General features: G+C 42.5%; 1 protein-coding gene across 1 annotated transcript in view; it reads left to right on the forward strand.

The window, feature by feature from the left end:
• Positions 1-8720, forward strand: part of GABBR2 (gamma-aminobutyric acid type B receptor subunit 2) — a 462692-nt gene extending 453972 nt beyond the window's left edge. The window contains 1 exon segment of the mRNA XM_031055642.1: positions 6220-8720. Within this exon segment, the coding sequence (XP_030911502.1) occupies positions 6220-6385 (166 nt within the window). The 3' untranslated portion in view covers positions 6386-8720.
• Positions 8721-12952: the final 4232 nt, after the last annotated feature.

The raw sequence follows: 12952 nt of genomic DNA on the forward strand, positions 1-12952 counted from the left end.
TGATGTCAGCTTTTCACCCTAGAATTCTCTACAATAAACTCATGTCCTACCCTCCACAAGCCGGGCAGGACCTGCCATGGGCAGGAGCCCCGGGAAGCGCCGTTCTCGTGTGTGCCCGGATCTGCCGCTTCCCCACGGCAGCCTGGTTACATGAGCATCACTTCATCAGTGTCTGAGCTAATAGCTGTCAGACTCCTGGGCAATTTAAAAGCTTATTTAAAACAGAATAAATTAAACAAATTACTAGAATGAGTCACGTTACATCAGCAGCAGCAACCCTGATTGCAGATAGTAGCTCCTGTCTCATACTACCTGGAGCAGGAAAACATGTGGATGTCTAAATCTGTCCTTGCACTCAAAGAAAAAACCCAACCCAAATCTGCAAAGAAGCTAATTCACACACACATATGCACCAAAAAGAAATCCTACAGTAGATGAAATATCTTGTAATTTCACAAAAGCAGGTCTCTTGCTGAGAGAGCTCTCATGACTTCATGGGGTCAGCAGAGTGCTTTAATGCATAGCTATTAAAGGCCTGGGTTTTTTTCAGTACCATTTGTCAGAAATAATGTAGTGTGAATTCAGCCTCATCCACATGTAGCCCACTTACATTAAGGAAGATGCTAAGAAAAACACAGACACTCAGATAATCCAATTGTCTCGATACAGATTTAATACAGACAAAGAAAAATATTTGGTGGCGATAGAACTTCCCCTAGGCTAGTGATAACTGATGAGAAGACTGAGATTTCCTAAAGGTTCTGGAGAGTGGTTCAGTACAAATCTGAACAATCTCTGACATTTATGGAAAGCAATTAATAAAATCCTGCTAAATCTAAACAGTGTCATTCAACACTTGCACAGTTGTGTCTGTGCCAGGTACAAGGGCCAATCTCTCCCCTGAGAACGAGTTGGCACTTTGGGTACCAAAACCACACTGCCCAGACACACAGTGGATCTGCCAGGGAGGAGAAGTGTAGCTGTCTTCAGGACTTCCCTCTTTTTGACAAGATATTGCCTCTCGCCAAAATTTGTACTCTTTAAGATATCCTTCTGCACCTCTGGGATTGTTTTTCAACTTGTCTGGCAGCACTTCTGTCATTTGATGGTTGCTAAATGTATAATTTTTGGGGGAAAAAAGGAGTTAAAAGCAAGCTGTAGTTTCTGTCTTTCTCATTTCACTTCATACATAGGACATCTGATAGGTAGTCACATAGTCTGAGAAACTTATTTCTTATTCAAGAACACAAATCTCAAGGAGAATTAGTCTGAAAAAGATTTCCTCTTGGTCATAAACCTGTGAAAGGAGGATGTCAAGACAATCATTTTCCTGCAGAAGTTTTAACTCTTTAATGGTTGTGGGGGGAAAAAAATCCAGCTTCCTGTGCTTGTCAGTACTCATGAGAACTGGCATCTTCTAGTATGAAAGCTCTTACAGAGGCCAGAAAGGAGCTGGTTTGGGATTTTTTCATTCTTTCTCACCATTAGTGCTACATTTGACTCATTGTAAGATCCCTTATTCTACAATTGTGCACAAAGTAAAGGCACAACAGTATACACACACCTCAGGCAGTACTGCAGGAAGTTTGTTTTTATGGGGTGATGTTTACACTGTCTCAATCCAAATGTAGAAAAATTTGGTTTTGTGCTTGGCTCAGATTTAGAACCCTGCACCTAAGGAAAATGCAGTCTGTGTGACTAAAGCAGGCTTAGAACATGAGTATAGACGAATCTCAGTTCCCTTGGCAGTTCCTGCTGGGCAGGACCCAGTAGATTTTCCACACTGCCATGTAAAATTTTCCATACCCAGTCAGACCATCAGATAAGAAGAGCAAAAAGTGGGTGCTGGCTGCTTTCTTTCCTGTTTACACTGTCTGCACAGTATAAACTAACACTTCCTATAGCAGGCAAAGCAGTGCCAGTGCACAGGCACAAGCCCTGCCCTTTGATTTCCCATTTTTTAGCATGCTCCCCAGCACAGCTGTACCAGTTTGTATTCTCCAGGTAGTGCTCAGCAACAGTCCTGGGGGATGCTTAGCTGTGTGAATAGACACTGTACCGTGCCAGCTCATCTCAGGTCCAGAGAGCAGTCTGAACCAGTTTAAAATAGATATCATTCTTTCTCCAGTAGGATGACCTGTCTCTCAGGCAAAGTCATCTGCTTTGATGAGTATTAAACTGTGCATATTTCCTGATGGGCAGTCCTGCTTATCTAAACATCACATCAGTCAGCTTGTCTGCATGATGGCCACGTTCAATGGTTTATCTTCTGTGACCCTTAAAGACATCTGTCTGTGCACTTCATTCCTGCATGTTGTCCCTTCTCATCAGTGGCCTACATCCAGCAGGCCATTTCTTTTGGGCACTATTAGAATTTATTCCATTCTCATTTTAACAGCAACACTATGTAAGAGTCTTCCAGATCTCTGAGTAGACGTGATGACAGATTTCTGCAGGACCCCACTAAAACTTGCCATCTTAATAGACTATTTCTATATGCAGAGTTTTTTGTAACCTTCAAAGCGTAACTTCAAAGCATAGCTGGAGCCCGTTATGTTAATTTAAGTAACAAAAAATTCTCATTCAGAAAAGTTGGTTGTGACTGGATAATTGCACTGCAGCCATATGCCTCAGCATGAGCAGGCCTTTGTTATTTGGTTTCTTCACTGAGAGTAGCTTATCTATGATCTATCTATCTATGGTCTTACTCAAATGGGTCATTAAAATAAGGTGGGTTTAGAATGATTAGTTTACTTGCTAGTAGAACATCTTGCTTTACTGTAATGTTTTGCAGCTTCCCTGCATTTGCTAAAAATCAACATTAATGTACTGCAGAATTAACTGACACAGTCCTTGAGTGCTTAGACACAGTATACACACTCCCACAGAACTTCAGATGTTTGACTGTTGCAGCAATTTGTTTCAGTCCCCCCACTTACCAATGGATCTTATTAGTGGTTTTCTATAGCAAAACCAAAATATATTTCAAATGCCTTGGCCCCCCTTGTGGTATTGTGCATTCCCATGTGCATTGCATTGTGCTCCTGCATCGACACTGGAAGTCAAGGTTTTACCTGATTTTATATTTTCCCTAATAAATGGCATATATGTTTCCCTAATAAATGGAGTTTCTGTACAGAGCTGAGGACACCTGCCCTCACACAGAACCTGATGAGTGGGTGCTCTGTGTGTGGAATCATATTTGCTTTCCATCTTCTTCAGTGGCTGCCTGTGATTCTAGACCCACTATTACCAACCATTACCTCTCCAAAATACTTGACCGTATATAAGCTTTCACATACATATCTGTACAGTGTGGACAACTTGAAACAAATTCCTAGAGTCATATAATGGTTTGGGCTGGAAGGGATCTTTAAGGGTCAGCCAGTCCAATCCCCCTGCAATGAGCAGAGACAACTTTATGTAGATCAGGTTGTTCAAATCCCCATCCACTTTGGCCTTGAATGGGGTGTCTGAGCCACCTGTGGCAGTGTTTCACCACCCTCATCATAAAAATTTGTTACTTTTATGTAGTCTAAATCTACCCTCATGTGTTTAAAACCTCACACAGCATCTTCTTACTCCATGCCCTTGTAAAAAGTCCTTCTCCAGCTTTCTTGTAAGCCCCCTTTAGGTACCGTAAGGCAGCTTTAAGGCCTCCCTGGAGCTTTCTCTTCTCCAAGATGAAAAACACCAGCTCTCTCAGCCTGTATTCATGCAAGACATCCCCCAGCCCTCTGATTTTCACTGTGGCCTTCCTCTGGACTCGCTCCAGCGGGTCCTCATGCTTCTTATGAGAAGAGCTGAATGCAATATTCCAGGTGGGGTCTTGCCAGAGAAAAGCAGAGGGGCAGCATAATTTCCCTCATACTGCTGGCCACACTGCTTTTGATACAGCCCTGGATATGATTAACTTTCTGGGCTGCAAGTGCACATTGCTGGGCCATGCCCAGCTTTTCACCCACCATCACCCCCAGTTTTCTCTTGGCAGGGCTGCTCTCAATCCCTTCATCCTCCAGCCTGTATTGATACCAAGGATTCCTCCCCAAAGCATTGGCAAAGTGTGGCAGGAGTGGAAGGAGGGAAAATCACTGATATTGGGGGGGAAAACCTAAAAACAGTGAGGCAAGGCACAAAATTTGCTTTCATTTCAGGCAAAAATACCAGGTTTGTTTGGATTTTGCTGCTCATTTTGTTTTGTTTCGTGCTTCACTCTATGGGTTTTGTCTACACTCTTGATTGTGTGCAAGTCTACAGGCTACAATTCTCTGCCCCAATTCCTGGAACCAAGTTTGCAAGTGAAAGTAAACTTTTAAGTACAGTTAAAGCAAAATTTGCCACCCACTGCAGCCACTGTTGGCATAGCTAAATAAACATGCTTTGTCCATGGTATGGCTAACACTGAAGTGGATGAAAAAAAAATCCTATTCACTTGATTATGCAACTGGATTCTCTTGGAGTGGCTTCAAAAAGCCCTTTAATGAGAAGCCTATAACAGTTGAACAAAGTAAGCGTTTCCACTGGTGGGAAAATAAGTGCAGGCAATTCTGCATTTGACCCCTCAACAAGAGACAGAATGACAATCCACAGCATCAGGCTCATAAGGATTCAGCACAGGGAAACATCAAGCCATGCCCCCTCTGCACTCCTTGGGAACAAGGCATGACTTCATTGATAGCACCAGGAAGAGCTGAGCAGCCCAGCAAAACAACAATGAATGGATTTTGTTTACTTCCAGGAATGCACTGCCAGCACTAGAATGATCATCACTGAGGACTAACATTGTGTGAAACTTTAGAAAGGAGTTTGAGGGGGAGAAACAATGAGAAAGAGTTTCCTGGGTAGGCAGACAACAGCTACTCATACTGCACCTCTGTATAAACAAGCTGAAGTTTGTAGTGAAGAAACTAATGAGCAGAACACTACATTTCTTTCTGTTTGAATTTAAAAGCTATACTGCTTCGTCCCCAAGCAGTGCAATGGATGCTTTAGTGTCTGTTTTTGCTACCTAACACAAAGCAAAAAAGCAATTAAATGTCATTTGAATCAAAAAGGCTGTCCAAAGGTTAGCTTTCAAAGAAACACATAAAGGCCTTTCTATACACAGACATTATATCAGATAACAGGCAAACATAAATTTAAAACTCTATTATACTGATACAATGCTTTCTATGGGCATTTTTGTCCTGAAATCCAAAAGTCAGTCTTCCCTTCAGTTCAGTCACCTTGACATCTCTCTTCTCTTTAGAAAGTGCCTCTGTGTTTCAAGGGGAAATGTCTTAAAATACAAAGCCATCCTGATGATAAAATGACTGAAAACATCTTTTACACTAGCAAACCTCAACAGGATTTTGATTTTGTGGAAGGTGCTAATATATCCACAACACGGGAGTAGCAGAGCCCTCTTCTCATGGCACCATCCTCTCCAAGGAAAGGAGTTAGATGCAATACCTGTGAGCATGATTTAGTATTAATTAAAAAAAAAAATTATACCCATTGTCATGATGCCAATCCACTTGGAAAAACAGATGCAGAATGTTGGGTTCTGGAACACTGAATTTTAGTATGGGTATTGGGCAGGACTGCTTTTAGAGGGCCATCTCCTCAGTCCCATGGCACTCAAAAGCATCTATCACCTCAAAAGCACAGACCCACACTTTAAATAGGAGCTACTTAAAAGAGGAAAAACCATCAGTCCCAAATCCCTCCCACCATGCACCTGTGTTTGCTTTAGCTGGAGTTGCAGAAATGCCATCCTTAGTACTGACATCCTTGTGCTAAGTGGTGCGTGGCTTGGAACTCAGTCTGTGACCTCCTGCATGTCTGCACGGTAGGATGGGGCTCTGCAAGCAGCAGATCCCTTTGCAAGAGGTGGGGAGTCACCAAGCCATACACCCTCTTTGCAAACTTAAGGTTTTCTTGGTATCAGCAGTCTAACAATTAACCTGAATGTGGCTGGGAATTTCAGGAGGTTGTGAGATGCTGAGAAAGCACATTTAGTTTCCTTTGTCATGGCCAACCCGTCAGAAAAATCCCCCAAGGGGAAAACAGCATCCTGGTGGCACAGTTCAGCATCAGCCAGTGCGATGCTCGTGGCGTTAACCCTGCTGGTGACAGCGGCAGGCACAGGGGACTCCCTGGCAGCAGCCTGGGGACGCACCAGCCGTGTGATGTGCTCCCTCTGCCCCTTGGTAACGCTCCTCTCCCTGTCTCCCGCAGCATACAGCGCCGGCTGTCCTTGCAGCTGCCCATCCTGCATCACGCCTACCTGCCGTCCATAGGAGGAGTGGATGCCAGCTGTGCCAGCCCCTGCGTCAGCCCCAGTGCCAGCCCTCGGCACAGACACGTGCCACCCTCCTTCCGAGTGATGGTTTCAGGGCTGTAGGAGGGCGAGATCAGTGCTTCCTGAACTGCTTTTAGGTACTCAAAGACTGGACTAAACATCTGACCTAGAACTCTGCTACAAACATGTAACATTGGCTCTTACTGCAGAGGAACTTCTGCTGAGGCCCTCGTCACAGGAGTGCCCACGTAACTCATGTGAAAAAGCAAAGGAGGACACAAAGAGTTTGATCTGTAGCCTTATTCATGGAGTTTTTATTTCTTCACCTAGAAGTCACTGAAAAATGTTTCTTCCAAAATTTCTACTAGCAACAAGGATGCTGGGATATATGGATATTGCAAAAAAGACACTAGGGAAAAATAAAAAAATAAAAAACCACTCAAATGTCACTGAGCTTTACGTGGCTGCTGAGAACATGCAATTCTATACTGTATCCATGTAAGGAAAATGTAGTGGTCGAGCTATACCATGTTGGAATAGATGCACTCATTTTTACAGGAGTTATGTTAAATCGCTGGAAACATTCTGCACTGGTTAGTCTTGCTTTTTTTCATTTCAGGGATGATGTTTAGCAGGAAAGAGGAATTGTGAGAAATGATTCCTCGGGTGTCATTGAGACTCTGCAGTGCTGCGAGCAGGGTCACCTTTACCTTGCAGCTGTATGTATAACCCAAGCAGAGCCTGAAGCTCCAGCTCTGAGTTGCCACCAGCTGGAGAACTGCTGATTGCAAGCAGAGCACTTCACCCTTCTCCAAGGCAATGATAGTGACTGCTGACCATCTGCAGCTTCATTTTTAGCAAAGTTTCTGCACCTATTTCAGGATAAACACCACCAACCATAACACACTAAACTGTCTGAAAAAGTCCTAGGGCTGATAACTCAGGAAACTGAGGACAGATGGGTAGTAAAGTCTTAATGCCACAGGATGAATTGTTTTTCCTAGTTTGTTTGAATTGTGTCGCACATAATTACAATAAAATTAACTGAGTGGACTTGGGGGGGAGGGATTAGGGCACAGCACTTTGCTGCTGCAGGCAAAGCCTGCAGGGCACATAGATGTGAATATACACGATGTTTGCTCCGTACCTGCGTACGTGTGACAGTTGTAGTGGATAGGAGAGGACAAATCAAATCTACCAATAGAATATTTTACCTGACTCCTGAAAGGACTGTGAAAAAACAGTGGAGTTTATACTTTAGCTCCTTTCCCTGAACCAAAGTAATTAGGAGGAACGATAGTGGTGTACCGTCTGGACCAACTCTGGAGCCAAACCCTCAGGCACAGGTGAGACACACATATAGCTTATTTTTCCAAGGGACTGGAAATGTATCCTCCCACTGCCAGGGCTGTTTGCTAAAAGTAGGGGGGGAAAAAACCCACATGAAGCACCCTCTGGGCTCTCAGTTTTCTTTAATCAACACTTATGCCCCTCAGACCAAACCTTTGGAATGACATTCGCACAAAGGTTTATAAATCAGCAATGACTGAAGCACAGCTGAAGGGGTTCCTTAGCTGAGGGATTTAACTGCAGCTTTGACAAGCTAGCATAAACCTCCATTAAAAATAAAACACACCTCATAGTGGCCAAAACCAAGATGAATATGTATCTGAATCTTACAATCAGGAGCATCACAAAATATTTCACTTGGCACATACAGTAAGAGAGGTTGTGGAAATATCTGTAGCTTTTAGAACAAAAAAACATGTAAGTATAAACACAGATAAACTAGAACTCATTACTCTGTTTAAGCACTAAACACTGACGTCGTCACTCAATGTGTGTTGACAGTATTCTCTTGCTTTATTAATATCATCAGGGCCTGGTTTATTTTAAAAGGAATGTTAATTTTTAAAAAGAGAAAATTATGATAATGTATATAATGTATACACAAAGATCTCTGTAGAAATATTATTCCAACTTAGCAGGAAAAAACAAAAATAATTCAGAAGTATCGGACCATTGGAGGTGAGTGTGTGTGTGTGTGTGTGTGTGTCTGTTACTTCGTGAATACTGACTGTGTGACGTTTATTAGGTTTAAACCATGCAGTACATTCTTTGTCTCAATGATACGGTAGTTTCTCCCATAACATTTTTTTTTTTACTTTACTGCAGATAACAAGACCAACCAAGTGAATATAGCTATTTAATGTTTCTGTTCTTTTATACTGCAGCAAAAATGTACTGTAAATTTATGAAGAGGCTGTGCCCCAATGGCATTTTCCAATGATGTTAGTGCACAAATGCTTTAAACTAGACTGGAACTGCCAGAATAAAATGTAAATGAAGAATTTCTTGTATAACCTTATACTGCATGAGATCAATTTTTAATAAATTGTTGCAAATCTGTTTTTATGAATAAAATATATAAAACTTAGCTTTTTGGACTCAGTGCCCTCTTCCCCCCTTGCAAAATCATTTTTGATGAGAGAGAGTGTGTGTATATATATATAAACATAGATGTATATAAAAGCCTCCTTGGAGAAAGAGGAATCCTATTACAACCCTACATTTCAATAAAAATGTAATATGTAATAAAAATACACATCCTAGTTGTAGAACAGTTTGCATTTGGAAATAACAGGTAGATGAGCCTCTGCCCTGAAATATGATTACTGCAGTACCCAAGAGTGAAATCCAAGACCTTTTGCAAATGGGAAAATAATCAAAATGTGTACTGAACATTTCTATCCAAACCACACTTAGCCCACACACTGTTCTCTCTTGCCCTGCAGTGAATGTGAATTCAGAAGAAAAAGAAATATTTTACTATTTCACACAAGTTATTGAAGTTGAGCCAATGTTCCAGCTCAATAGTAAAATCTCTGCATCAACAAATGAGAAGTTTCTGAGAATAAATACCAATTTCTGCATGAAGACAAACACTAAGCCTCTCCATCTAGTTTTGTGCATGTGATGGGATTTGTGCCTTAAAGCAGGTTCTTCTGCATGGCAGAACAGGAGGAGGGTGGGAATGTTGGGCAATGAGAAAGTGAGAGGAAAGCGCATTTTGAGTTGTTTGCTTTTCAACAGGGGAGAAACCTCAAGCCAGCACAAAATGTCATAAAGCCCAAGATGTGGGAATTAGAACCTCCACAAATGGTTTCCCAGCAGATTTCTCATGCGTCTTAGAAGTCCCCCTGAACATATGCAAAAAGAGAAATTACCAGTGAGGAGTTAACAGTTTGGATCGTGGCTCTCAGTGCAGAATAGCAGATGGCAGGAGAAACTCAAACAGATACATCAAAGCTCATTCAAGAAAGGAAAAAAGTACAGAACGACTTCAATGTGAAACCTATATTCAACCAGAAATTGTGGGAGGATGTGAAGAACTTAAAATTGCTCATGAATAATAGGAAACCAGAACAAAGTGAAATATTACTTTAAAGGGTCATGAAAAGAAAAGAGGGAGATGTCAGCAGAGCAACTTTACTTGAACCACTGAGTTTCCACAGCCACAAGAAATATGCTTCCTATACAATCATACAGTTGCCATTGAATTAATGGAAGGTTGCTAATCTTGCAGCACTACTTTCAAATAAATAAAATCAAGGAAGGTAAGAAAAGAGCAATTTCCTCATCTTGGTTTGGCTTTTTGGGGGGGTTTTTTTGGTTTGGTTTTTTTTTTTTTGGTTTGGTTTTTTTTGGGTTTTTTTTTTTTTTGAGATATAATACCTTTCCTTAAAGGTTGATAGTCAAATCTTTTCTGATCTTTTCAGAACTTCTTTGTTCATTACAAGTTTCAACACAATGTGCCTGTTCTTCCCAAGACTGGATTGCTGTTTCTGCTGATCTCCAATCAGGATTGCTTAAGTGCTGGAAACCAGCCCAGTAAGTCTTGTCCCAGCACTTCCACAATACGCTATGGATATCAGCAGGGCTTACTGTGTTCTCAAACCACAGTCCAAAGGATGGGCTGGTTTCTCTATTCAGCAAGCTGACTCTTCCTGTCACTGGTTTGTTTAATAGGGATTTTCTGCTCACTGTCTGAGAAGATTGACACATTTATTACAGTGGTTTAAGCATCATGATTTTTTATCAGACTTCAGTTCTCAGTTATTGACTGCCTTTTTCATCTCTTGACGAGGTGAATAGTACTTACAGGCATTACTTTAACATGACTGAATATTATTCATGAGTGCATTTTCAAGAGCACTCTGCCTCTTGAGTCCATCAGGACTCTAAGACCACTACTGTGCTTGTCACTACTCACTCAACAACATTGCAGAGGATCAATAGAGGGTCTAGCGATGCATGGGAAGAGGTGGAGAAGGGAGAGCCCAAGCTGCTGGCAAGGGCAACCCTGGGTGGCAGAACCACCACATCAGTATCGCCTCAGACAGCCTGCAGACGTTTTGAGCCACCAATTTTGCAAACTGCAGCTCGTTTAAACTGCATCCCTTGACGATGAAGTAGGCCAAATGAAGGGAAAGAGAGAAGGACATGTGGGAGAAGAAAGGTAGAAGAAGCATCTCCAAACACTGAGAAAATCCTTTACTTCCCCAAAGAAAATGGCTGTTATTTTCTTTTTTTGATGAATGCCCATCAAAACTAAATCCTAATACAAGGATTTAAACAAATTCCTGAACTTTAGAGGACAAATCCAGTAGAGGTCAAATAGATCTGAGGACAGGATCTGTAGGTACTAGCACCAAGGAACCTGTGGGTTCGCTCACTAACAGAAAGGAGCACAGCAAAAAGGAGCTCACAAGGCCTTGAGCTTCGGGAGAAGGACAGACACCTTCATGAGCTGGCACATACAGGCTTTGACCAGAACTGATCCTGTGCCCACATCCCACATCCAATGGGTGCAACAGAAGTCAAAAAGAGTGTTAATTACATTTACAACCCACAGCTGCAACCTCCTCAGGGACCCCACCACCCACCTTCCCACCTACCTGCCACTGCCCTCCGCAATGTGAGATGCTTGCTTGAGCAGAGGAGCTGTCACTGATGGCAAATCATCCCACAGATGTGAAGTTGTCCATTCTGGCAAGTCAAATTGACTGGAAAATAGGGGGCAGGTGTGGAGCAGGGAGTGTGTGTGTGTGTGTGTGTGTGTGCGCATCTGTCTGTGTGTGTGTTTGTGTGTGTGTGTGTGCGTACGTGCGTGTGTGTGTTTGTGTGTGTGTGCGTGTTGCAGAGAGCACAGGCAGGACATGGAGAAAGTATGAGCAGCTTAGCAGTAATAGCCTGCAAAACACCTTGAGTGTCAAGGCAGAGACACCCATGCTACCTCCTGCTTTGGGAATCTGGGAAACATTTAAAAGCAAAAGCCATTCCAAGCACACAAACACACAAGCCTTCCCGAACTCAGAATTAATTCTTCTTGGTTCTGGCCCACTCTGCCACAAAATCCTGAGCCTTTCCAGCTGAACATTCCCTGTTTGAAAGCAAAATGGAACATGATGCAGTAGTTAAAAACTGGAAAAGAGCAGGCAAGAAAACATGCACATGACTTTGTCCTCATAAAGTGCTTTGCTGTACTGTTACCCAAGTGGCTCCTACTCTGCCTTGTCTAAGGGTACTCCAGTATCCTCAAATGCCAGGCACCCCTCCCAGCAGAGGGATGGATACGCCTCTTCTACAGGAGGGAGGAACCTCACATCCTCACCAAACAAGCTAGGTGACATAAAACTAGTCCACATGATTAAACAAGCTGTCAACTGGTGTACAAACCAGTATGAGCTTTATAAGAGCAAAGTATTCTCCAGAACACAAGCATCCCTCTTTGGGAATCTTTGTGTTCTTTTTATTATGGACTCATCGTGTACAACACACCACAAGGACAGCTCTTACTACTCCAGAGAACAAAACTGTTCCTCCAGCCTGAGAAACCCTTCACTTTTGCTCCTACTACAGCTGTGTCTGAAGCAGAGAGACAGAGACAAAACAGTAGAGGTGAAATTCGTCTCTTGAGCAATTCAGGAGACAAAGGCAATATCTCCTGAAAAAGTGCTAGGACCACCTGCCTGAGTGAGAGGGTCATCTGCAAATAGAGGTGCCTCTGAAAGACCTGCTGAGAAGAGCAAATTGCTGAGCATGGATCAGCTCCTCCTCCAGAAAGGTAAAAGGAAGAAATGTGTTAGCTGCTCATCCTAAAGGCAGTCCCATTTCCAAATACATTGACTCTCCTCATGATGAGTGGTGGGTGAAGGACACTAATAACGAGGGGAGCAAGGACAGTAACTTCACACTGGGGTTGCAGAGGGAGTGTGACAAGGTTAAGAATTCCATAAGCCCCACAATTCATCCTGACTCAATACTGAAAAGAAATCCTCTTCAGTTTGCCTCGGCTCATACTAATGTCACTGGGAGAAATCCATGTGAGAAATCCAAAAGAGTTCATGAGAAAAAAGGGAAAAATATCAAAACAACCAACACACATGTACAAGAAGATGGCTTGAGAGTCATAAAGATGAAAATGAACAAGGCATTCAGCTGCAACCACTTCTGAGGAAGATACATCAATGTCAGCATCAGATATGAGCACCCCTAGCAAAAGATAGTAGTCACTGTCACTGCCAGAAAGCTGGCTGTACAAATAAAGCTGTTAAAATTGTCAGAAACCAAGCCAACACCGTCACTAACTGCCTCAGTGTTGCTAGT

This window comes from Geospiza fortis, unplaced genomic scaffold (genome assembly GCF_000277835.1).
Source record: "Geospiza fortis unplaced genomic scaffold, GeoFor_1.0 scaffold206, whole genome shotgun sequence".
Classification (NCBI taxonomy): Eukaryota; Metazoa; Chordata; class Aves; order Passeriformes; family Thraupidae; genus Geospiza; species Geospiza fortis.